This window comes from Pseudophryne corroboree, chromosome 3 (assembly GCF_028390025.1).
Source record: "Pseudophryne corroboree isolate aPseCor3 chromosome 3, aPseCor3.hap2, whole genome shotgun sequence".
Lineage (NCBI taxonomy): Eukaryota > Metazoa > Chordata > Amphibia > Anura > Myobatrachidae > Pseudophryne > Pseudophryne corroboree.
This window is the reverse complement of record NC_086446.1, coordinates 428,773,224-428,800,522: the sequence shown is the minus strand read 5'-3', so window position 1 is coordinate 428,800,522 and position 27,299 is coordinate 428,773,224. Positions and strand designations below refer to the sequence as shown.

General features: G+C 45.5%; 2 protein-coding genes across 4 annotated transcripts in view; one reads left to right on the top strand and one right to left on the bottom strand.

Annotated features, from left to right (window-relative positions):
- The window catches only part of GHRH (growth hormone releasing hormone), a 219,007-nt gene that overhangs the window by 17,581 nt on the left and 174,127 nt on the right, over positions 1-27,299 (top strand). The window contains exon 2 of the mRNA XM_063960351.1: positions 22,103-22,277. The gene's annotated coding sequence lies outside the window, so the exon portion shown is untranslated. The remainder of the gene's footprint in view (positions 1-22,102; positions 22,278-27,299) is intronic.
- Positions 1-27,299, bottom strand: part of SRC (SRC proto-oncogene, non-receptor tyrosine kinase) — a 125,380-nt gene that overhangs the window by 28,503 nt on the left and 69,578 nt on the right. For 2 of the 3 annotated variants that reach the window (XM_063960348.1, XM_063960347.1), the window contains exons 2-11: positions 25,141-25,378; positions 22,300-22,399; positions 20,147-20,161; positions 19,918-20,016; positions 19,583-19,686; positions 18,266-18,415; positions 1,630-1,785; positions 1,274-1,453; positions 1,089-1,165; positions 858-1,011 (exon numbers count right to left, since the gene is read on the bottom strand). In XM_063960348.1, the coding sequence (XP_063816418.1) occupies positions 858-1,011; positions 1,089-1,165; positions 1,274-1,453; positions 1,630-1,785; positions 18,266-18,415; positions 19,583-19,686; positions 19,918-20,016; positions 20,147-20,161; positions 22,300-22,399; positions 25,141-25,378 (1,273 nt within the window). Of the gene's footprint in view, positions 1-857; positions 1,012-1,088; positions 1,166-1,273; positions 1,454-1,629; positions 1,786-18,265; positions 18,416-19,582; positions 19,687-19,917; positions 20,017-20,146; positions 20,162-22,299; positions 22,400-25,140; positions 25,379-27,299 lie in introns of those variants that run through there. The other variant, XM_063960346.1, reaches the window with a different exon arrangement.

The following is a 27,299-nucleotide window of genomic DNA, read 5'->3' as shown; positions in this document are numbered from 1 at the left end:
GTCCACGTGGATTGCAAAGTATGAAAAAGTTCAAAGAATGGGGGGGGAAAAAAGTGAAACTCATGTCGACTTTTTCATGTGTCGACCTTTGCCATGTTGACCTCATGACCATATCGACCTAATGAGTTTCGACCTAAGTATTGTCGACCTAAAGGCAGAATACCGCTCATTCTATGCACAATGAGTGACAGCAGAGCCGGAGACAGACAGCAGTGAGGGTCCCACACATGTCTATATGTGTGTGACAGGGATGATGTAAGGTAGACATTATCTCCATATGGTGCGCACATAGGGATTCCCATACATAGGCCGCAATTAAAATAGTTATCCGGGCCCAAACAGAGCTATTCAATTGTAGCTCTGTTCGTGCAGGATGGCTGCCGGCAACTGCATTTCAGCTCGCACCCTCTGGTGCATATGCATAAATAGGGGACTCCCATACATAGGGGGCACATGCATAAATAGGACTCCCATACATGATTGGGGTGGGTGGGAAAGGGAAGGGGTGGGGGGGGGGGGTGAAGACTACTCAAAATTACTCCCTTGCCCCGAGTGACAAAAATCCTAGTTTCGGCCCTGATAGGAATACACAGAGTAAAATGCTCACCTTTAAAGTCATATACCTATACTTAGACACAAAACACTTATCACATCACTAAACCCTTCACGCAGCATTTTCTGCCAGCTGGATTTGTTTTTTGATTAGAATACTTGTCTGGATGTCTATAAACAGACAAACAGCCAGTACAGATAATTATACAGAGTAGCTTGCAGTGGAGATAAACATGTATATATAATTAAGTGTCTGTATAATTAGTAGACCACAATGGATGGTAAGTCGGAGAGTGTAACGATACCTTGGCGGGCTGTATATTCATTATCTTCAATCAGTCTTGCCAGTCCAAAGTCTGCCACCTTACACACCAGGCTGTCGCCTACTAAAATATTGGCAGCCCGGAGGTCACGGTGTACATAGTTCATCCGCTCTACGTATGCCATGCCAGATGCAATCTGTGATAAGAGAAAGGTGTGAGGAAACAGCGATATGAAGACTATCACTAGTCAATAAGAAGATGTAACTAGATTACCTGTGCAGACATGTCTACAAGCTGTGGAAGCCGGAGGTAGCTGCCCATCTCACTCTTCAGGAAGTCCAAGAGGCTGCCTGTGGGGGTAGAAACAAAATAAATTCGGACAATGAGGCAGAGAAACAGCTGTGCAAAGGATGGAAGCTCCACCATAAGGAACAGTGTTGTATATATGCCCAACACACCTTTGCTCATGTACTCTGTAACAATATAGATGGGTTCCTCTGACACTACTGCATACAGCTGTACCAGCTTCTCATGTCTTAGTTTCTTCATCACCTGTGCCTCTTGTAGGAATGCCTCTGGGGACATGGTACCTGGTTTCAGGGTCTTAATGGCCACCCGTGTTGTGCCATTCCATGTACCTGACAGCATAACCGAGTGGTTAAAAATGGGAATACAAATTCCATGAATAAATGACGTTAATAAAGGGAAAACAAAGAACATTTGATCATTCTTATTTTCAGTACAAAGCATATTCTACTATCTACTTCTGGAAAGGAAGCGTGTAGCATATGCCTAGAGACTGCCCAGTACTTACCCATCCACACTTCCCCGAAACAGCCCTGCCCAAGCTTGAGCTCCAAACGTAAAGAATCCCTTGGAATTTCCCAGGCATCTTTTGATAACCCTTGTGTTTGGGGCTTGGATGTGGGACACACATTGGTAAGCCGGTGACAGAGGCCATCTGCGTGTTCTGAGAATAAACAGTGGAAGAATTGTTTCATAATGTTAAACAAAAACCATACATGTCTATTCTGAAGGTACAGATTGAAAATGGACAAAGTGCTTGGCATCCCCCAACACTAAAACTAAGGGGTATATTTACTAAGGGTTTATAGAAGTGGAGATGTTAATAATAGCAACCAATCAGATTCTACTTATTTATTTAGCACCTTCTAGAAGATAATATCTGGAATCTGATTGGTTGATATGGGCAACATCTCCACTTCTATAAACCCAGACCTTCGTAAATATACCCCTAAATTTCAATTTACTGTACCTCCCCATTTACCTTATACCATATCAAGTAAAAACTTTTTAGAGTGTAAGCTCACAAGAGCAGGGCCTTCTCCCCTCATGTGCCTTTCCTTTTCTTACTTACACTATCTTTTAGTCAATACTCCATTTGATGGCACCTAAGCCCTGATTTCTGTATATACCTTGTAGCTGTTCTATATTGTCTCAAACTGTAAGTGTTTTTTTCTTGTTTTGCTCACTTGTTTATGTACTTTGCAACTGAGCGCTGCGGATCCCTTGTGGCACCATATAAATAAAAGATCATAAAAATCAACATTCACTTGCTTATGGTCTCATACAGCACTCTCCTACTTCTAGCTCACACCATCTGATATAGGGGGTCATTCTGACCTGATCGCACGCTGCAGTTTATCGCAGCTGTGCGATCGGGTCAGATTTGCGCATGCACCGGCGCTGCAGTGCGCCGGTGCATGGCCGAAGGCCGTCACCGAGGTATGATCAGTCAGGCAGAGGCGGTCGATGGGCGGGGGGCGACGAAATGACTGTGCGGGGGGCACTGCCATGCGGGGCGGGATAGCCCTGTGCTGGGAGTCCCCCCGCATGTCTATGGACATGATCGTAGCCCTGCAAAATTTTGCAGGGCTACGATCAACTCGGAATTACCCCTGTAATCCAGGCAGATGGCAAAAATGTAAATGATTAACTTAAATTAATAAGGCTGAGCAGGAGAAGAGTTGTGGATAGTGATGATTATTAGACCTAATGGGGACACAAGTGGTTCTCTAAGTATGTAAGGTAAGCAAAAAAAAAAAAGGTGCTGCTTTTTATGTATTTTTTACATTCAAATGTATATTTTAATTGGAATTTGAGTAAAATAAGACATTTTTATTATAGACTCATATGCAGTCTAACAGATTTATATTTCACGTGTTTTAAAACAAAACAAGAGATGTGCTTTTCCCAACATCAGTAGAGTCAATTAATATTGATGTTTGGTGAAAGCAAAGAGGACTTTTTATTAGAATGATTTTTTTATTTACTTTTTTGTTTAAAACACTTTAGATATAAACAACTGACTTCATTTTTTTTTTATTTGTGTATGTGTATAAGGTGTATATGAAACCTAAATGAATTGTGTGTTTAGACTTGGGGCCCATCCCCAAGATACATTAGATGGACCAAAGTATTCGGACAGCTGACCATTACACCAACAGGGACTGTAATGACATTGTATTCAAATACATATACTTTATCATGGAGCTGGTCCCCCTTTTGCAGCTATAACAGCTTCCACTCTTCTTGGTAAGCTTTCCACAAGATTTTGGAATGTTTCTGTGGGAATTTGTGACCATTAATTCTGTAGAGCATTTACGAGGTCGGGCACTGGCTCGAAATATCCTTTCCAGTTCATCCCAAAGGTGCTCGATGGGGTTGAGGTCAGGACTCAATTATTTAATTAGGGTCGAATACATTCCAACATGCATTTGTCGGAATGGATCCGACAACCCCTATTCAATGCCATCTCAATTCGACTTTAAAATAAAGTCGAATTGAGATGAGACCTGTGAGCGGAGGAGAGGGGGGAGACCAGCGGGGACAGCCGCGGGCAGACGGAGGAGAGCAGCGCTACAGAAGGATGTCTCACAGCCGCCAGACCTAACGGCAGTGTTCACCCGGCTCCAGCAAGCGTGACCTCACTTGCTGGAGCCGGGTGGACGTTGCCGTGAGCGGCGCGGCTGTGACACATCCTCCTGCAGCGCTGTGCTGTAGCGCTGCTCTCCCGTCTGCCCGCGGCTCTCCCCCCCTCTCCTCCTCTAAGGTCCCTCATTTTTTATGTCGGACTGAGATGGTCAGAAACGGGGCCAAATCCTGTCGAATTTGACCCCGTTTCACTCAAAAGTACGTGAATCGGCAGCTATACCGCCGATTCACGTACTATTCGACAAGTTGAATTCCCAGACTTGTCGAATAAAAATAGCGGGGACTGAATAGGTCGATTCACGATTCGACCTTAAAAAGTCGAAAACTGCCGTCTTTTTGACAGATGGCAGCTTTCGACCCTAATTGAATATACCCCAATGTGCGGCCCAATCAAGTTCTTCCACACCAAACTCATCAAGCCATGTCTTTATGGTCCTTGTTTTTGCACACGGAGGCACAGTCCTAATGGAATAGAAAAGTGCCTTTTCCAAACTGTTGCCACAAAGTTGGAGGCATTCACTGGAGATAAGGAGCTCCTCCACCAAACTTCACAACTGGCATAATGCAGTCAGGCAGGTAACATTCTCCCGGCATCCACCCAGACTCACACAGCTGACTGCAAAACAGAAGCATGAATCGTCACTCCACAGAACACGTTTTCACTGCTTTACACCACTCCATCCGACGCTTGGCATTGAACTTTGTGATGTGAGGCTTGCATGCAGCTGCTTGGCCATAGAAACCCATTTCATTAAGCTCCTGCCGCATAGGTTTTGTGCTTACAGTAATGCCAGTGAAAGTTCGGAACTCTTCAGCTATGGAATCAGCAGAGTGTTGGCGACTTTTACGTACCATGCGCCTTAGCAGTCGATGACCCCTCTCTGTGATTTTACACGGTCTTCCGCTTTGTGGCTGAGTTGCTGTTGTTCCTAAACGCTTCCACTTTCTAATAATATCACTTACAGTTGACCGCAGAATATCAAGAAGGGATGAAATTTCACAAATCATCTTATTGCAAAGGTGGCATTCTATCACAGTACCATGCTTGAAGACACTGAGCTTTTCAGAACGACCCATTTTGCATCACAAATGTTTGCAAATGGAGACTGCATGGCTGAGTGCTTGCTTTTTTACACCTGTGGCAACAGGTCTGATTGAAACACCTGAATTAAATAATTAACAGGTGTGGCCAAAGACTTTTGGCCATATAGTTTATAATAAGAATTTACTTACCGATAATTCTATTTCTCGTAGTCCGTAGTGGATGCTGGGAACTCTGTAAGGACCATGGGGAATAGCGGCTCCGCAGGAGACTGGGCACAAAAGTAAAGCTTTAGGACTACCTGGTGTGCACTGGCTCCTCCCCCTATGACCCTCCTCCAAGCCTCAGTTAGGATACTGTGCCCGGACGAGCGTACACAATAAGGAAGGATTTTGAATCCCGGGTAAGACTCATACCAGCCACACCAATCACACCGTATAACTTGTGATCTGAACCCAGTTAACAGTATGATAACAGAGGAGCCTCTGAAAAGATGGCTCACAACAATAATAACCCGATTTTTGTAACAATAATAATGTACAAGTATTGCAGACAATTCGCACTTGGGATGGGCGCCCAGCATCCACTACGGACTACGAGAAATAGAATTATCGGTAAGTAAATTCTTATTTTCTCTGACGTCCTAGTGGATGCTGGGAACTCCGTAAGGACCATGGGGATTATACCAAAGCTCCCAAACGGGCGGGAGAGTGCGGATGACTCTGCAGCACCAAATGAGAGAACTCAAGGTCCTCCTCAGCCAGGGTATCAATTTTGTAGAATTTAGCAAACGTGTTTGCCCCTGACCAAGTAGCTGCTCGGCAAAGTTGTAAAGCCGAGACCCCTCGGGCAGCCGCCCAAGATGAGCCCACCTTCCTTGTGGAATGGGCTTTTACAGATTTTGGCTGTGGCAGGCCTGCCACAGAATGTGCAAGCTGAATTGTACTACAAATCCAACGAGCAATAGTCTGCTTAGAAGCAGGAGCACCCAGCTTGTTGGGTGCATACAGGATAAACAGCGAGTCAGATTTTCTGACTCCAGCCGTCCTGGAAATATATATTTTCAGGGCCCTGACTACGTCCAGCAACTTGGAGTCCTCCAAGTCCCTAGTAGCCGCAGGTACCACAATAGGATGGTTCAGATGAAACACTGAAACCACCTTAGGGAGAAAATGAGGACGAGTCCTCAATTCCGCCCTGTCTGAATGGAAGATCAGATAAGGGCTTTTACAGGATAAAGCCCGCCAATTCTGACACGTGCCTGGCCGAGGCCAGGGCCAACATGACCACTTTCCATGTGAGATATTTTAACTCCACAGATTCAAGTGGTTCAAACCAATGTGACTTTAGGAATCCCAAAACTACATTGAGATCCCAAGGTGCCACTGGAGGCACAAAGGGAGGCTGTATATGCAGTACCCCTTTTACAGACGTCTGAACTTCAGGTAGTGAAGCTAGTTCTTTCTGGAAGAAAATTGACAGGGCCGAAATTTGAACCTTAATGGACCCCAATTTTAGGCCCATAGACACTCCTGTTTACAGGAAATGCAGGAATCGACCTAGTTGAAATTCCTCCATCGGGGCCTTACTGGCCTCGCACCACGCAACATATTTTCGCCAAATGCGGTGATAATGCTTTGCGGTTACATCCTTCCTGGCTTGACCAGGGTAGGGATGACTTCATCCGGAATGCCTTTTTCCTTCAGGATCCGGCGTTCAACCGCCCTGCCGTCAAACGCAGCCGCGGTAAGTCTTGGAATAGACAGGGTCCTTGCTGGAGCAGGTCCCTTCTTAGAGGTAGAGGCCACGGGTCCTCCGTGAGCATCTCTTGAAGTTCCGGGTACCAAGTCCTTCCTGGCCAGTCCGGAGCCACGAGTATAGTTCTTACTCCCCTCCGTCCTATAATTCTCAGTACTTTTGGTATGAGAGGAAGAGGAGGGAACACATACACTGACTGGTACACCCACGGTGTTACCAGAGCGTCCACAGCTATTGCCTGAGGGTCCCTTGACCTGGCGCAATACCTGTCCAATTTTTTGTTTAGGCGGGACGCCATCATGTCCCCCTTTGGTTTTTCCCAATGGTTTACAATCATGTGGAAGACTTCTGGGTGAAGTCCCCACTCTCCCGGGTGGAGGTCGTGCCTGCTGAGGAAGTCTGCTTCCCAGTTGTCCACTCCCGGAATGAACACTGCTGACAGTGCTATCACATGTTTTTCCGCCCAGCGAAAAATCCTTGCAGATTCTGCCATTGCCCTCCTGCTTCTTGTGCCGCCCTGTCTGTTTACGTGGGCGACTGCCGTGATGTTGTCCGACTGGATCAGCACCGGCTGACCTTGAAGCAGAGGTCTTGCTTGGTTTAGGGCATTGTAAATGGCCCTTAGCTCCAAAATATTTATGTGAAGTGATGTCTCCAGGCTTGACCACAAGCCCTGGAAATTTCTTCCCTGTGTGACTGCTCCCCAGCCTCGCAGGCTGGCATCCGTGGTCACCAGGACCCAGTCCTGAATGCCGAATCTGCGGCCCTCTAGAAGATGAGCACTCTGCAACCACCACAGGAGAGACACCCTTGTCTTTGGTGACAGGGTTATCCGCTGATGCATCTGAAGATGCGATCCGGACCATTTGTCCAGCAGGTCCCACTGGAAAGTTCTTGCGTGGAATCTGCCGAATGGAATTGCTTCGTAGGAAGCCACCATTTTTCCCAGGACCCTTGTGCACTGATGCACTGACACTTGGGCCTGGTTTTAGGAGGTTTCTGACTAGTTCGGATAACTCCCTGGCTTTCTCCTCCGGGAGAAAACACCTTTTTCTGGACTGTGTCCGGGATCATCCCTAGGAATAGAAGGCGTGTCGTCGGGATCAGCTGCGATTTTGGAATATTGAGAATCCAACCGTGCTGCCGCAGCACTATCTGAGATAGTGCTACCCCGACTTCCAACTGTTCCCTGGATCTTGCCCTTATCAGGAGATCGTCCAAGTAAGGTATAACTAAAACTCCCTTCTTTCGAAGGAGTATCATCATTTCGGCCATTACCTTGGTAAAGACCCGGGGTGCCGTGGACAATCCAAACGGCAGCGTCTGAAACTGATAGTGACAGTTCTGTACCACAAACCTGAGGTACCCTTGGAGAAGGGTAAATTTGGACATGTAGGTAAGCATCTTTGATGTCCAGAGAGACCATATAGTCCCCTTCTTCCAGGTTTGCAATCACTGCTCTGAGTGACTCCATCTTGAATTTGAACCTTTGTATGTAAGTGTTCAAGGATTTTAGATTTAAAATTGGTCTCACCGAGCCGTCCGGCTTCGGTACCACAAATAGTGTGGAATAGTACCCCTTTCCCTGTTGCAGGAGGGGTACCTTGATTATCACCTGCTGGGAATACAGCCTGTGAATGGCTTGCAATACTGTCTCCCTGTCTGAGGGAGACGTCGGTAAAGCAGACTTTATGAAACGGCGAGGGGGAGACGTCTCGAATTTCTTGAGACGGGCCCCCACCGTGCCCGAGACCGCTTGTAAAGCCCCAGCGTCATGCTGAGGACTTTGCGGAGGCGGGAGAGGGCTTTTGTTCCTGGGAATTGGCTGTTTGCTGCAGCCTTTTTCCTCTCCCTCTGCCACGGGGCAGAAATGAGGCGCCTTTTGCCCGCTTGCCCTTATGGGGCCGAAAGGACTGCGCCTGATAATACGGCGTCTTCTTAGGTTGAGAAGCTACCTGGGGTAAAAATGTGGATTTTCCAGCCGTTGCCGTGGCCACCAGGTCTGTTAGACCTACCCCAAATAACACCTCCCTTTTATAAGGCGATACTTCCATATGCCTTTTGGAATCAGCATCACCTGACCACTGTCTTGTCCATAACCCTCTTCTGGCAGAAATGGACAGCGCACTTACTCTTGATGCCAGTCGGCAAATATCCCTCTGTGCATCACGCATATATAGAAATGCATCTTTTAAATGCTCTATAGTTAGTAAAATACTGTCCCTATCTAGGGTATCAATATTGTCAGTCAGGGAATCCGACCAAGCCACCCAGCACTGCACATCCAGGCTGAGGCGATTGCTGGTCGCAGTATCACACCCGTGTGAGTGTATATACATTTTAGGATATTTTACTGCTTTCTGTCAGCAGGTTCCTTAAGGGCGGCCGTATCCGGGGACGGTAGTGCCACCTGTTTAGACAAGCGTGTGAGCGCTTTATTCACCCTAAGGGGTGTTTCCCAACGTGCCCTATCCTCTGGCGGGAAGGGGTATGATGCTAATAACTTTTTAGGAATTAACAGTTTTTATCGGGGGAAACCCACGCATCATCACACACTTCATTTAATTCCTCAGATGCAGGAAAAACTACAGGCAGTTTTTTCTCACCCAACATAATACCCTTTTTAGTGGTACTGGTATTATCAGAAATGTGTAAAACCATTTTCCATAGCCTCAATCATGTAACGTGTGGCCCTACTGGAAGTCACATTCGTCTCTAAATCGTCGACACTGGAGTCAGTATCCGTGTCGGCGTCTGTATCTGCCATCTGCGGTAACGGGCGTTTTAGAGCCCCAGATGGCTTTTGAGACACCTGGACAGGCACAGGCTGAGTCGCCGGCTGTCTCATGTCATCAATCTTTTGTAAAGAGCTGACACTGTCACATAATTCCTTCCATAAGCTCATCCACTCAGGTGTCGACTCCCTAGGGGGTGACATCTCTGTTACAGGCAATTGCTCCGCCTCCACCTCATTTTCCTCCTCATACATGTCGACACAACGTACCGACACAGCACACACACAGGGAATGCTCTGATAGAGGACAGGACCCCACTAGCCCTTTGGGGAGACAGAGGGAGAGTATGCCAGCACACACCAGAGCGCTATATATATATATATATATATATATATATATATATATATATATATATATATATATATATATATATATATATATATATATACAGGGATAACCTTATATAAGTGTTTTTCCCCTTATAGCTGCTGTATTGTTATACTGCGCCTAATTAGTGCCCCCCTCTCTTTTTTAACCCCTTTCTGTAGTGTAGTAACTGCAGAGGAGAGCCAGGGAGCTTCCCTCCAACGGAGCTGTGAGGGAAAATGGCGCCTGTGTGCTGAGGAGATAGGCTCCGCCCCCTTCTCGGCTGCCTTTTCTCCCGCTTTTATGTGGAATCTGGCAGGGGTTAAAATTCATCCATATAGCCCTGGGGGCTATATGTGATGTATTTTCGCCAGCCAAGATGTTTCTATTGCTGCTCAGGGCGCCCCCCCCTAGCGCCCTGCACCCTCAGTGACCGGAGTGTGAAGTGTGCTGAGGAGCAATGGCGCACAGCTGCAGTGCTGTGCGCTACCTTGGTGAAGACAGGATGTCTTCTGCCGCCGATTGTCCGGACCTCTTCTTGCTTCTGGCTCTGTAAGGGGGCCGGCGGCGCGGCTCTGGGACCGGACTCAGAGGCTGGGCCTGTGTTCGGTCCCTCTGGAGCTAATGGTGTCCAGTAGCCTAAGAAGCCCAATCCACTCTGCACGCAGGTGAGTTCGCTTCTTCTCCCCTTAGTCCCTCGATGCAGTGAGCCTGTTGCCAGCAGGTCTTACTGAAAAATAAAAAACCTAAAACTAAACTTTCACTAAGAGCTCAGGAGAGCCCCTAGTGTGCACCCTTCTCGGTCGGGCACAAAAATCTAACTGAGGCTTGGAGGAGGGTCATAGGGGGAGGAGCCAGTGCACACCAGGTAGTCCTAAAGCTTTACTTTTGTGCCCAGTCTCCTGCGGAGCCGCTATTCCCCATGGTCCTTACGGAGTTCCCAGCATCCACTAGGACGTCAGAGAAATATTGTAACAGTGGGTCTGTTTCAGAGTTGGGAATAAAGTAGGAAATTGCAATTAACTGTGCACCTGGGCAAACCATGTTGAAGTTCAAGGGGTTCAAATTCATGCATTTTTTGCATGCAGGGTAGATACTGGCTGCTCTTGCATAAAGTCCACAAATACTAGATAGCTTTATTTTTATATTTCAATTTAGATTTGAGTTTGGACACTGCTCTCTAAAAACTAAATCTTTCTGCACATTTTAAATCTGCCCCACCTACAATGCAACATGGTTTTGCCAAGGTGCACAGTTACTTGCTCTATCTTGCTTTACTTCCACCTTAGAATCAGGCCCAGTGTACTTTTGGAAATGGTGTTTAAGATGTAATTTATGTTATGTATGTATTGGAAAGAGACCTATTTTGGAGGACTGGGAAAGAATTTGTATAAAAAAAAATAACTGCTTAAGACGGTGTTTAAAAACATAAGTCAGAGATCCTTATGCAGAAGGAGGGAGAGATAGCATACATGCCACCTATATGCAATACACACACAGCCCTTTCAAAGCTTCCCAACAGTAATGCTTAGAGTTCTTGATAGCTTTGCTTTCTCCTGCTGTAGTCAGACATAAGTGCAGAGCTAGCACTGTAAAGTACTTACTGCCCACTACACAGGTAACACAAGCCCAACACATATTCTGAGTTATTTTTGCTCTCAAGCAGCAATGTGCAAACACAAAAAGGAGACAGAGAATTATTTAACAACATTGCTCCACACTACAATACCACAAAGATCTTATGGTGTGTACACAAGGTGAGATTTTTTCTTACGATTTTGACTATATAGTCAAAATCGTAAGAAAAGTTACTGCAGATCGCAAGGTGAAAGTCACCTTGCTATCCCGATTCGATGCCGATGCGCTGTCCGCATCGCAAGCCTAGATAGACTGTGCAGGCAAGTCAATTTTGACTATCTCTATAGAAGAGATAGTCAAAATTGACACTTAGCCAAAATTGCACATAAGTCAGTATCGCAAGCACACTCATTATGTGCTTGCGATGCCGACCTAGCCCCTGTCGCATAGTGAGAATCGGTCGTAGCCCGAATCTCACCGTGTGTATGGGCCTTTAGCAACCAAATCAGACCATAGCATTCACTGTCTTATCTGCTGCACTGGACAGATAAAATCAAATGTCTGACCAGTTTGTATTACTTCAGTGCAGATTTAGGGGATTATTCAGAGTTGTTAGCAAAACCATGTTACACTGCAGGTGGGGCAGATGTAACGTGTGCAGAGAGATTTAGATTGGCGTGGGTTATATTGTTTCTGTGCAGGGTAAATACTGGCTGCTTAATTTTTACACTGCAGTTTTCAATTTGAACACACCCCACACAAATCTACTCTCTATGCACGTTACATCTGCCCCACCTGCAGTGCAACATGGTTTTGCCCAATTGCTAACGTTTTTGGTTTGCTAACAACTCTGAATAACTCCATTAGTTAATCCATATCCCCTACAGACAGTGTGCCAATCTGCCACTCTGGAAGTGTGTACCGAGGCTGCTCATCTTACTTCTCTCTTGGGAATACAATGCAATTCATAGATGAATGAAGATACTTGCAGCATATAGGGGCCTTCAGGATCTGAATCATGGATCAAAAGGTCATATTCACAGAAAGCATGAAAGCTGTAAATATACCTTTTGCTCTTTTATAGGTAATTCCAGAAAGACCAGATGACTTAGGGCTGTTACACACGCAACGGGTTTTGTCGTGCCGGTAATGTAATTAATAACGTAAGGGGTAGGGTTTTTTCACACGGCACGGAAATATATTGGGGTGTAGAGTTGGATCTTGATCCAGAGGCACCAACAGGCTAAAGCTTTGACTGTTCCCAGGATGAACTGTACCGCCTCCTCTATAGCCCCGCCTCCGGACACTGGAGCTCAGTTTCGTTAACCAATCCAATGCAGTAGCAGCTAAAAGAAGGCAGATGTTAGTCACAGAGAACCACATTCTCACGACAGGAGAAGGGACCAATGGCTAATGCCATACAAACCCAAAGAAGTTAAGTGCGTCAGGGTGGGCGCCCTGTGGAACCCAGTGTACCTCGCAGAAAGAGATTTTACTATGGTAAGTCTACCATAAATCTCCTTTTCCACAGGGAATACATCGGGGATGTCCTAAAGCAGTTCCTCATGGGAGGGGATGCACTGTAGCGGGCACAAGAACCCGGCGTCCAAAGGAAGCATCCTGGGAGGCGGAAGTATTAAAGGCATAAAAACTAATGAACGTGTTCACTGAGAACCACGTAGCCGCCTTGCACAATTGTTCAGTGGACGCGCCTCAGTGGGCCGCCCAAGAAGGTCTAACAGACCAAGTAGAATGGGCTTTGATAGCAGCAGGAGCTGGAAGACCAGCCTGTGCATACGCTTGTGCAATCACCATTCTAATCCATCTGGGCAAGGTTTGCTTGTTCACAGGCCAGCCATGTTTGTTAAAACAAAAAAGTACAAAAAGGGTATCGGTCCTCCTGAGAGAGGCAGTCCTCTCCACATAAATACGGAGAGACCGTACCACATCCAAAGATCGCTCTTGGTGGACAAACCAGAAGAGCTAAAAGCCGGAACCACAATCTCCTGGTTAAGGTGAAAAGATGACACCACCTTAGTCAAGTAACCAGGGCGAGTTCAGAGAACTGCCCAGTCACAGTGAAAAATCAGAAAGGAGCTTTGTCCTGTCGTCCGCCCTAAGTCCGACACAACAGCCAGCAGAAACACGACCTTAAGCGTAAGATATTTAAGGTCCACAGATTCAAATGGAGACTCTTGTAGGGCATTCAAGACAACAGACAGATCCCATGGAGCCACAGGAGGGACATAGGGAGGCTGGATCCGTAAAACACCTTGAGTGAAAGTATGAACGTCAGAAATAGACGCAATCTTCCTCTGAAACCACACCAACAAGGCAGAAATATGAACCTTAAGGGAGGCCAAACGAAGGCCTAAGTTCAGACCTTGTTGCAAAAAAGCCAAAAGTCTGGAAGTTCTGAAGTTGTATGCATCGTAATTCTTACCAGCACCCCAGGTGAAGTAAAAATTCCAGATCCTCAGTCTTGCTTGAACTTCCGTAGTACCCTGGGCAGGAGCGACACTGGAGGGAACACGTATGGCAGCTGAAAGTTCCATGGAATTGCCAGTGCGTCCACGAACGCTTCTTGAGGATCCCTTGTCCTTAATCCGAAGATCAGAATCCTTGTGATTGTGTCGAGACGCCATCACGTCTACATCCGGTAGGCCCCACTTGTCCACTAGGAGTTGAAAGACTTCTGGATGAAGACTCCACTCTCCGGCGTGCACGTCGTGACGACTGAGGAAATTCGCTTCCCAGTTGAGAACTCCGGGAATGAACACTGCCGATATTGTTGGCAGATGGCTTTCCGCCCAACAAAGGATTTTTGACACTTCCATCATTGCCATGCGGCTTCGAGTGCCGCCTTGATGATTTATGTATGCCACCCTGGCCTGTTCTGTACCAGAGGCCGGGCAAGATTCAAAGCATTGAACACTGCCCGCAATTCCAGAATGTTTATCGGGAGGAGAGATTCCGCCTTGGTCCACCGACCCTGGAGAGAGTGTTGCTCCAGCACCGCGCCCCAACCCCGCAGACTGGTGTCCGTAGGACCCAGTTGGGGATCCAGAAGGGTCGGCCCCTGCTCAACTGTTGGTCCTGTAGCCACCAGCTCAGTGACAGACGAACCTCTGGAGTCAAGGAGATCATTTGAGACCTGATCCGATGAGGCAGGCCGTCCCATTTGGAAAGGATTAACCTCTGCAGAGGGCAGGAATTAAATTGAGCGTACTTTACCACGTCGAAAGCCGACACCATGAAGCCTAGTACTTGCATCGCCAAGTGTATCGACACTCTTGGGCGAGAAAGGAAGCATCTGATCCTGTCCTGAAGTTTCAGGACTTTCTCCAGAGACAGAAACAGTCTTTGGCTGTGTGTGTCTAGCAGTGCCCCCAGGTGCACCATGCTCCAAGCAGGGACTAGCGAGGACGTTTTCCAGTTGATTAGCCACCCATGGGTTTGTAGGAATTGGACCGTCAGTTCCAGATGACTGAGGAGAACATCTTGGGAGTTCGCCAGGATCAACAAGTCATCCAGATACGGCAGGATCCCGATTCCCTGACGGCGGAGAACGGCCGTCATTACGGCCATGACCTTGGTGAACATCCGAGGGGCTGTGGCCAGTCCAAATGGCAGAACCTGGAATTGATAATGTAGGTTGCCAATTGCAAACCACAGATATTGCTGATGCGATATGGCAATAGGTATATGCAGGTGAGCATCCTGTATGTTCAGGGATACCATATAGTCTTTGGGTTCCATGGCCAGTACAATAGAGCGCAGAGTTTCCAAACGGAATTTGGACACTCTCACAAATTTGTTCAATGATTTGAGGTTGAGTATAGGCCGAAAGGATCCATTGGGTTTCGGAACTAGAAACAGGGTCGAATAGTATCCCCTGCCTCTCTGGGACAGAGGTACCGCACAACCAATTGTAGAGCTTGCGCTTTCAACGGATCCGAAGGGATAACCGTCGAGCAGAACTGGCGAGGGGGACGTCTCTTGAAAGAGATTGCGTACCCGTGAGAGACAACTTCCCGCACCCAGGCGTCTGAAGTGGTCTTTAACCTGGGCGAATTGCAGAAGTCGGCCTCCCACCCTGGGATCCCCCAGGGGGAGGTCCGCCCCGTCATGCAGCAGGCTTGTCTTGTTTGGAAGCAGGCTGACGGGCGGCCCAGGATTGTTTAGGTTTGGACTTAGTGGTTTTGGAAGTACGAGCCTGTCTCGGGTACGCCTGACCGTTTGCTGTCCCTGGAGGTCGAAAGGAACGATAAGTGGTACTCTTTGCCTTCAGTGCAGAAGGATTAGTACTTGGGAGAAACACAGTCTTAGCAGTCGCCAAGTCAGTCACAATCTTATTCAGATCCTCCCCAAATAGGATGTCTCCCTTTAAAGGGAGCACCTCCAAGGTCTTTTTGGAGTCTAGGTCCACCTTCCAGGACCTCAACCACAGAATTCGGCGAGCCAGTATAGACGTTTTAGACACCTTGGCCGCCATTACACCTGCCTCAGAGGACACCTCCTGAATATAGTGGGAGGCGGTGGTAATATGAGACAGATATTGTCAGAAATATCCTGAGGCAGTTCATCCTCTAATGCCTGAACCCATGCTTCAAATACTTTTGCAGCCCAGGAGGCTGCTATAGTGGGTCTATGTACAGCACTGGTAAGGGAGTAAATAGACTTCAGGTATCCCTCCACACGCTTATCCGTCGGTACCTTCAGTGAGGTGACAGGCAGGGTAGATGACACCACAAGACGGGCGACATGAGAGTCCACTGGCGGTGGAGTTTCCCACTTGTTACTCAACTCCGCAGGGATAGGATGAGCTAGCATCTTTTTAGACAGGGAGAATTTCTTTCCTGGAGACGACCAGGATTCCTGACGTATGTCAATTAAATGGTCAGAATGTGGTAAGACTACTTTTGTAACTTCTTAGACGCAGTAGTGGGATCTACCTCATCATCAATTTGTAGAATCAACTTAATAGCCTCCACTAAGTCAGGAACATCAACCTGAGTTGAAGGGTTCTAGTCAGAAGCGACTGTATCAGTATATTCCCCATCCTCATCAGAATTATCTGAAATCTTAGTGGATTGTGAGGAGGAAGCAGCCCGGTTAGATAACCCCTTGACCCCAGAGGGGCGTGGGGTAGACTTTTGTCTAACCAAAGATTGATTTAATTGTTGTATCTGGGTAGACAGAGTGTCCGCCCAGGGCGGATTAACCACAGGGACAATATGTGGCTGCAATGGCACAGGAGGCCCCACAGGGGTCGTAAGACCTGTCACAAGCATATTCAGCATACTTGAGAATGCTGCCCAAGGTGGTTCCCGATTGGCCACAGGTGCTGCGGGCTGACTGGGAGATGTATGGCACCCAGTACCTGAACCATCAGCTAAAACTTCCCCCTCAGGTAAATCCGAATGTAGCCTTACAGTGTAACAGTACAATATAGCCAGACAAACAACACCTGCAAATAACCCCCTGATTTATGCGATAGTAAATACAGGACAAAACAGAGAATTAAAGAGGTATGAGGTGACTGAAATACACAGTAAAACACACTAAACAGTATATACTGTGTAGCACTATATATACGAGACCCTGACTCTAGCCCCCCCAGGGTACAGAATATAGTGATAGCAATAAGTTTGAAACACGAGAATGAAATCCACACAGCAGCTACAGGCATATATATAGATATATATCTCAATGCACAGTAGATACTGGATGTATATCTCAGAACACTTGTACTAAATATTCAGGTAGAAGTACACTTGTTCTTAACTAACACGGTCTAAAATTACATGTAGAATACTTAAGTGACCGTAAATTCACAGCGCTGATGAGGCAGGCGGATTTACAGAGGAGACATTGCCCTGCAGTCCTGGAGATCAGCCGCAGCTACTTGTGTAAAGATGGCGCCAAAATCTCAGTCAGGGAGTGAGGGAGAGTGAAATGCAGCTCCAGGGCGGGAACACCAGCAGTAGATGGCGCAGGAGCTGGGGGAGGGGCTACAGGTCAGCGCCTTATCCCCTATGCTGGTCCTCACCACTGGGTACTGTGGAGCCTATGTAAAACTAATTTTTTTAAATCCGACCTACGCTCCCTGCCCTGGTGGATATAGTGGGGTCCCTGTGCAGTACAGTGTCCACGCCAGCGGCGCGGTCCCAGGACCAGACCGTGATATACCGGCGGGTCCCACCTGGGGGACCCCGTTACCTCCTCCCTGATGTGCAGCCACGCGATCCTGGAGAGCGTCAGTGGTGGTGTGCCTCTGAACTGGTGCGCCTCCGCTACAAGTTCCCGGGAACCGGACGTGGGAGTATGCAGCGCTGCTGGGGAGGTGATGGAGCCGCAGCACAGCATGTCATAATGACATAGAAAGTGCTGCGGTCCTTGAAGTCTTCTGAAAAGCTCTTTTCAGGGCTGCCTAGCGCAGCCCCCCCTATTAAGTGACCTGCTATGCAGGCACCAACTTACAAACTGGGTACCAGTGTCCGGAGGCAGGGTTATAGAGGAGGCCATGCAATGCATCCTGGGAACAGTCAAAACTCTAGCCTGTTGGTGCCTCTGGATCAAGATCCAACTCTACACCCCGATGTATTCCCTGTGGAACACAGTGTACCCCGCTGCAGAAAGATAAATTGTGTGTGTATATGATAGATAGATAGATAGATAGATAGATAGATAGATAGATAGATAGATAGATAGATAGATAGATAGGACATACCCTTCTAATGTTTAAAAAACACACTTAAATGTATTTGGTGCCATTTCAAATCACTTAAAAGGGGAATCAAGGGAGAGCGCAGAGTTGTTTTTTTAAAACACATTCAGAAGCTCAAACTCGTTCTCAGTTTTAACAATAGTTACACGTTTTCCACAGTAATTAACTTCCACCTTACATTCCCACAAATCACAACATATTTATGTCCCCCTGACTATATAAATAAATCTTTCACACGCCCTCATCATCTTTTCCCTTGGTTCCCACATGCCCTGTTGCATCTTACTGCTGTAGTAAGCCACTAGCTGCTGAAGGTTGTTGAACTGAGTTCGAGATGTAATGTAGAATCCACCACTGTCCAATTTCCGAATCTTGTAATGTTTCACGTTCAGTCCACGGTTTGGGTCATAATCGGATACAGACAGACAGTAAGCACCTGGCAGACAAAGGAAAATACTTTAGATATTGGCAATAGCTTACATTTTAAGAGTGTGTAAAAATGAGGCAAAGGGTGACAAGTTTCATTTTGCGATCATAATTAACGAGGATTTTATTTTATTTTCAAGACTCAACATGTTGTATAGTTTATAAATAGGGGATAACTCATTGTAGGTCTGGGCACCAGTGGGCCCCTCAGTCCTCATGGACCCGATGCAATGCATCTGCTTCACCAATGGTTGTTCCACATCAGGAGCAGCAGGAAGATTTAGGGGGTCATTCAGTCCCGAATGCAATTGCGGGCGCATTGTGAGGTGGCGTCACACATGCTGGGCGGCCCCCAGCATGTGAGGAGATGGAAGCAGATCTGGCTGCAAATGAATCAGCTCCTTAGTGTTTGTAAAAAATAAAAATGTATTCTAAAATGACAGATACTAAAAAAACAGCATCCACTTAAGATTGTGAAACGATATAACAAAATAGGAGTAAGATTCTGGTGTCCTTCAAGAAATCATCACAGTAGAACATGCTGAAGAATACTGAAATAGTAAAAAACAAAATAAAAAAAATAAAAAACAACAAGTAGAAAAGTTGCGTGTAGGTATGAGGACAACAGATTAAGAAAGGAGTAGCCAGTGTGTTCAAATCAGCCAGTTGGTCCCATTACGGCAGAATGAAAAGAAATACTAGGAATGAGAAATTACACTCCATCTCCCCTCAGTTCCCTGGTAGAGGGATAAGGGAAAGAGGAGCCCCGAGGCTGCAAGCAAACACATCGCTTCTAGTTGCTAGGGGTAACACAGATATTCATCTCACTGACCCACTTGCTGCTGCTCCCCCCATCTGCAACTTCCTCCCTCCCCACACTGCCAAAAGAAGGCCAGACAGAAGGGGTGGGGGAATTTGGGAGACAAAGAATGAGAATTGTAAAAAGGAGAGCGAGACTACATAGCTCTCCCTCATTTTCTCTATTCCTTACGCATCTCACATGGCTCCCCCTATATTAGCTCTCTTTGCATGCCTCTTCTTTTGTGCCCTTTCAATAGTACAGAATTCTGCATCCGTTCGTTCTCAAAAACCCTGTGTCCATTCCTTGCTATTATAATAGCTTTCTTTCTGCCTCCAGCGATGCTCTGTACTACTACAGATGTAGGTTGCTGCTCACCTTTGGTGGTCTCACTCTCTCGCACTAGGAATGTTCCCCGTGGATTCTCCTGGTTGAGTAATAGACGTTCTGATTCTCTGCGTGTAATCTTCCCCAAGTACCACCTGCGTAGGATTAGAGTCAGTGTGAATCAGTGCAATATGACACACCAAAGTAAATGGACAAATCTATGATAGAGGGCAGGTATAAGTTGATGGAGTGAGGTGCCTTTGGGTCAAAGTAGTAATTGCTAAGAGAGGGTTGAAAAAGAACATTACTAAGTGTAGTCAGAATATATAGAGAATGACTGATTGGACACTGAAGTGAAAGCTATGCGTGTCCAAAATGACACTCACTCTTCAGCCTGTATGGAGTCAGAAGGAGCCACATAGTTGCTGGGAATATACCCGGTCTGTCCGGAACTGAGTGACCGAGCCAGCCACCAATCGCCTTCCCTGGAAATGGAAAAGACAAAAAAAAAACCTTCACTTCTAACAGAGATCAGATGTGATGTTCCCAGAAACAACAAATGAGCATCTTACATACATGTGACCCCAAATGTATAACATCCCTGTAGCTACGTACCTGATGTCTGGCCTCCTATGGTGCAGCATGTGAGAGAAAGAGACTCAGGATCAGGCATGATGACAGAGAAAGAAGCAGTGAGAGAGAGCTGGTGAAGAGACAGAGCGCCCAGTGCAGGAACAAAAGAGCAAGATAAAATCACAACTGCAAACTGAAAATAAAAGAGCAGCATGGCCTGTAGGCAGAGCACAAAATGAGCACAACTGCTTTAAAGATGTCTCTCTTTAAACAAAAGCTTACTACAAAAAGAATATCAATATGGTTTGCTTCCTTCTTGAAAGAACACTAAATAGAAAATGCTAATTTTCCTAGATTTAAATGAACTTGTTATATTAATCACAACTACATATCCAAATACTGTTGGTCAGGAAGTGGTATTGGACTGGGTATGCAAGGCTCACCAGTAAAGTCAGTTATAAGAGCTTCTGGAAAACAAGAAACTATTAGATTATGTACTGTAATACCCATTTTATAGACAATGACTCCAGAATCCATAGTGGGTCTTAATCATTTTGTGATATCAGAGGGGAGCAAAGTCATATTTATACATTTCTGCATTGAACATACTAGGCCTGGAGTCCATATGAGGACCCTCCTGTAGCTTTATCTGCCAAATTCAGCCTGGACATATGGCTGTTAGCAAGGGTAAAGCCTTTCTTCTTAATGTTGTCAGATATAGGCCCTGATACATGCACAAAAACTCACTTCACTAGCATGCGGAGGGATGGCCAGCACAGGTCAAGACCGCCCCGCATGCCGGGTCCTCCACCCCACTAACATTTGAACGCTTTGCAGCTGCTGCGGCCCACCTTGCCAATGGTCCGGACACGCCGCAGTTGTCTGGTTCCCCCCCCAAATGGTGTGTCGACGCCCACAAAACGCGTTGTCTATGCCCCATCACCACCCCCTGGCGGGACTTAGGACTGCATTCAGAAGCAAATGCAGTTTAAGACCTCACACGAGTGCGCAGTGGCTTGCGCCAAAACGCTGAAATCTGCAAATAGCTATTTCAGCACTTCTACGATCCATGCTGAATCGGGCCCATAGTGTGAGTGAATAAAACTACAGGAAGACTTCAAGGTGCTGAATAGCGCTATAGCCTGCTTTCAGCTACTTACAATGTCTAACTATATACATACACATTTATATATATCCTATACAAAATTTGATTTGTTGCACAATATTTAGAAGTTCCCAGCCTTCTAATCCCCTTTTTTAATGCAGTGGGGGCAAGGTACAGACTACTACTATAAAACTGTCCAAACATCTCAATCCACTCCCCCCACTCCTCGCTGTTTGGCACAGTGATCTCTGATATCTCAGATCAGGATGGAAATGGGGCCAGACAAGATAACTTTTAGGCTCCTGCACAGCTGGAGTGTGGGATGAATACACAGCATGAAAGCTTGTGAAATACGAATACAAAACTCCAGCAAAGGAGTTCAAAAAGGTACTTCGTCTAACATGGTTTGTGGAATTTACTGAAAACCAGAGGTTCACGCTAAAGCTGTGTACACACTAGGCGATATGCCGGTCTGACCGACATTTCGGGCTCATCGTCTAGTGTGTACCTATTACTGCGCCTCCCCCGGGTCATTTGCTGGGTCGTCCCGTTGGGTGTGCTGCATGACCTATAGGACGACCCAGCCAACGACGGTATGCAGTGGAATGTGGTTGTGCGCTATATGCCGTTGAGTGTATACGGAACAGCCAATGTATCATTACATCAGCCGTCCAGTTAGCTGGGTATACACATCGTTAAGCATGTATCCAGCTTAACAACTAAAATGGTATGGCATGAGAACTTTTACACTAGTTCCTGTGACAATTCCTCATTTTCACATCAGTACAACTTGTATTTAGTTCAAGTGGCTAAAGACATAATATAAATTGATGTTTGAAATTACATTTAAAAACATACAACTGCTGCATTGTAAATCTTTCTGTACATTCCAGCTGCCAGAATGAAGTCATAGCAACAGCTGGTCTGTATAAGCTGAATGGAGGCACAAAGCGTAACAGCATCTTCTGTCAATAGATAGAAGCTACTAAAAAAATTGCTGAAGAAATGTTGTCAGTGCCACTTCTAGGAATAATAATTACTGAAGCCTTGAAGAAAAAGAAAGAAAAAGTAAGTAATATTTCAGACTCACGTGTTGTTGACAATCTGTAGTCTGTCTCCCTTTTTAAAGGACAAGTCTGTTTCTGTACGAGATTCATAATCATAGAGGGCTACAAAGGTGGTGACACCCCCTATATAGGAGAAGGAGAGAGGCAGGGACTTAAGAGGAGAACACAAGAATATTTAATCCAGGTTCTTTACCTAAGCATATAGAAAGTACTAGTCACTCAAACTGATAGGCAGGTGCATATAAAAGTGTTTTTGTGAGGAACATTCTACATACACACATAACCCTAACACAATGGTTCCCAACCACGGTCCTCAAGGCACACTAACAGTCCAGGTTTAAGAAGAGCTATACTTGAGCACAGGCGACTTAATTTGTACCTCAGTTATTTTGATTTAACCATCTGTGCTCAAGCATGGCTATCAGTAAGACCTGGTCTTTTACTGTGGTTGGGAAACACTGCCAGAACGTAATCCTACACAATACAATTACACTCTGTACTGCTACTTTCTTCTTTAGTGGCAAGGTCAGGTTAGTGACATAAGGGCATATTTATCAAAATAATTTTGTGGGAAATCAAATTCCTTCAAAAATTAAGCACCCCAAGGATGTCTGAACGGGCGACCGCAGCAGATCCATTTTTTATCGCAAAAGAATCCACAGGTTTCTATGGTGGCTAAAAATTTTAAAATTTACCAAGCTCTGGAATGCAAAGCTTTCCAGAGACTGACTGTGGCAGCTAACACCGTGTTTAGATGGAGCTACTTCATAGTAACTGTACTAGCACATGCACAGCTCAATGGCCACGCACGGACATCACCTGGTCCGTACCCAGATGTGACAGCTTCAAACTTTTCGCTAGCACGGGACTTTCTTGCAAGCAGTCCCATTACCTCATCTTTGAGCTATTCTGGGGTACTTTTGATTACCATAATGTGAGTTCCAGAAAAACTTTCATATCACAATCTATATTAATTCTTAACTTTTCATTGCTTTCTCCCGTAGAACTCAGAATAGCTTTCCCCTAGAAAAGATAATACAGAATGGGTGGTTGCAGCATCCTAACGCTAGATGTAGGGTCCCAACATAACTGTCAGGTCCATGTATTTTTCATCCCAACCATGAGAGTGCCAGGTAAGGCAGCCATGTTGGGTGCAATACAAGGTTACACTGTGGGAGATACGCCATAAACGGACCCAAGGAATATACAGTATGGGAGAATTTACACGTGTGTAGTAGTATGATATACCCTGTATCGATCCACATGGAAGTACATCTTGCCCACAGGGGAACCATCCGAGGCAGCCATCTGGGATGCACTCCGTAGGTTGCTGCTGGCAGGGTGTGCAAACAGTGACGGTATAGCATACCATGGAGCAGAACTAATCGGTAAACACAGCAGTAGCTAGGGCATAAAATAATGGTAGACAAAGAGATAGTAGTTGGCAGGCACATGGTAGTTAAAGTAAAGTATCTCAGGCAATGCAGCTAGCTGAAAGATTAGCGGTGGAAGGAGTACAAGTGAGATAGGGGGCTCCTACTGATGTACTGTAGTTGACTCAATGACCTGAAGCAAGAAAAAAATAAAAAGGCGTGCAGCTGCCGCTATAGGTGGAAGGAGTACAAGTGAGATAGGGGGCTCCTACTGATGTACTGTAGTTGACTCAATGACCTGAAGCAAGAAAAAAATAAAAAGGCGTGCAGCTGCCGCTATAGGAAGGTCCCCCAAGATGGCGGATCCATCAGAGGAGAGTTGAAGAAATTATTAGAACTTAAGAATTGGACATGGCACTTTTATCTACATATCAGTAAATAGCAAAATAGATCCGTAAATAGACTAGAAACATTTAAAATAACATTGTTACTATGATCCCTAGGTTATAACGCCTCGAGGCGCCTCTTGCGCTAATTTACAGCACGGCAAAAATAGGCTTTTTAGCCTATTATTGGGCTATCCAATTATAGGCTATTTTTACTGTGTGGTTAAAGACCTGTTTTCGGGCGATAACACATGGGATCCGGAATAAGTTCCCGGACCCACGTGTTATTGCTGAAAAACGGGTCTATGAGGGCTGCTCAGCGGGGATTCTGCGTTGCGTGCTTAATCTCTGATAAGTGCTGGCGGTCAGGGCTAATTGGACAGCCCCCGGGGGATCCATTAGCTGCAGTAATTTACCACAGCTAATAGGATACCCCCCCCCCCCCATATCCTTTTAAAGACAAATGTATCAAAATATTGTTACATAACTCCTTCATCCACTTGACCACTGAATATAATTAAATTACAATTGAAGTGGCGTGTCACACTGGGTAGATGTATTATAATAGGTTTGTATAGAGACTATTCAATTAATAACAGTGTAGTGTTCTATACCTTATGGGGTGTAACAGAATAATAGCCAATACACCTCTGAAATTAATCACATGAACATTGACCATTGATCTGATGTGGTTGGGTTGATGTAGTGTCTTATGTTATTATTAAAGTATAAGAGAATTGTACTGTATTACGATTACAAGCCCGATTCTGAAGTGGACGCAGTTTAGATTATTTTTTTTTGCAAATGGGAGGCTTTGTTTTATCCACTGCGCATGCATCCAGTGATCAGTTCATGATGTATGATTTAGTTCTATTCTAAAGAACCATGCCTTACTGGATAGAAAAAGATGTGAAAACCAATAAACAAAATAACTGGGGAAATAGTAGCAGTGAAATTGTCAATTTTAAAAACTAGAGACATTGTAGAGTACATATATATTGCTGGTACAAACAAGTAAAACCTGGAACAGACACAGGAATCGAAGTCATGCCTATCAATAGGGTATTGTGCTACTTAACTTTCATCCCCAATTCCTGATACTAACCTGCTAATGGATCGGTCCTCTGAGGGGAAGTGATGGTGTTCAAAAAGTTTACCCCTCCAAACGGTGTAATATCACAGTTGCCCCCAAATGGCTGGGCAGTAGGACGATGCGACTCCAGACTCTTGCTGGGGGTCTGAGAAGCAGAGAGTGATGGGAAATGTGGATGGGACCCCTCAGCAATATCTAGGCTGCGGCTCCGTGGTCCGCCTTCCCGTGGCTTGCTTTTCGCACTGCCCATCTGTTTTTGGAAGAGAAGTCTGTCAATACTATACAACTTAACAAAAATTCTTCCTACAAAAGAAATGTATTATTAGACATAAAACTGTAAATGAAAGATACTAGCCAGTCCAGCACATAGGAGGTTAATACTCTGTAGTACCTTTAATTGATATTCTTTAAAGGAGATGGGTGTCTCTGGGACCCCTAAATGAGGTCACGACCCGCCTGTTGAAACATGCTAAATTTGGCCCTCCCACCCTCACAGGAGAAATGCAGAGGTGGGGGTGATTAACTGAACATCTTGGAATGTGCCATGATGACAAAAACAGGGGAGGGAGGGGAAAAAAAAAAAAAAGAAGTTGGCATGGAAAGGAGACGAGGGAGAGGAGGAATGAAAGAACAACAGGTGGCAAAATAGACATTATTAACCAAGAGAATGGAGGTGAACAGAGTTATTGAGCAATACAGTGAGTGCAAGGAAAATGGGAATATTACTGTTGAAGAGATGGCTGGAAGACTTGAAGGATTACAGAATAGGGAGGAAAACTGTAGAAAAATCCTGTATGCGTGTCATGCTAGCTGTGCCTAGTAAAGCTCATTCTGCTTATTTGAAAGATCCAACTCCCCTCTATATCAGGTATTAGCAATAAATCAGGACAACAGTTAAGAAACTACATCCAACCTGATTCTCAGACAACCACAGCCATAAAATTGCCCAACCATCCCAATCATTAGTCTTCTCTGCTCCTACCCATTCTTTTATTGAACCTATTTAAAAACAAAAAAGACTTCGATTGTCGCAAAAGTGAGGAAGTGGACCATAAAACAGTTAATTAGGGACATTCTGCTAGATATTGTAAATAACCTCTTGGGTGATCACAACAAGCAGAAACATAAGAACAGTAATATTTCAAAGAAATACTAGCTACAAACCAGATAAAGGGTAGATTAGCAGAGCATGTAAAGCCTTCAGCCCGTGCACATACTGTTAGCAGCACTCAGGAGTTAAAGACAGAGAGCAACATTCCAGACAGACAGGTACAGTCTCGCTGCTCCAGCTATTTCTCTAGGACATGCTGTGGGGTGCGTTACTCTCATACACACTGGTTATAAATAATGCACACATATTATAAGTGTATGGTTAATTGCGAAACGTGCATATCAACAGTTATGCCGAAAACAAAGATAATTATTATAAACCAGAGAATTAATGAACTGTGAACATGCTAGTGTCAATTCAATTGCCACTCTGCTAAATTTGGGAGCAGACGGAAGGCTGGCACAAGTGATAACTGCAATGAGGAAACAAACATTTCTCTACAATAAGTATACTGCAGTTTTACTGCTCCGACAAGTGGAGCTAAAAACCCACTATCTCTTATACTGTAAAAATGCTATCAGTCTGTTGGCAAATACACCATGGCACAATTCAACAATAATTATAAGTGTGCAGATTCTCTATTGTTTAGTAATGGGAAGAGAGCGGGAGATAGTTTTGAAACTCACTTAAATGAAAAAGGTGCTTCAGCCCATTGAGAACAGCAGCACTCAGGACGGTATCAGGTCTCTAGGTCGACCACACTTAAGTCGACAATAAGTAGGTCGACATGGTTTCTAGGTCAATATGACAAAAGGACGACACGAGTTTTTCACCTTTTTAAAAAAATTTGCATTTTTTCCATACTTTCCGATTCACGTGGACTACAATTGGGAACGGTAACCTGTGCCGAACGCAGCGGTAGCGGAGCGAGGCACCTTGCCCGAAGCATGGCGAGCCATGCGAGGGGACACTGTGCACTAATTGGGGTTCCCGGTCACTGTACAGAAAAAACAACACCAAAAAAGGTAAAATAAAACCTCATGTCAACCTAGAGTCCCTGTCGACCTAGAAACCATGTCGACCTACTTACTATCGACTAATAGTGGTCGACCTAGACACT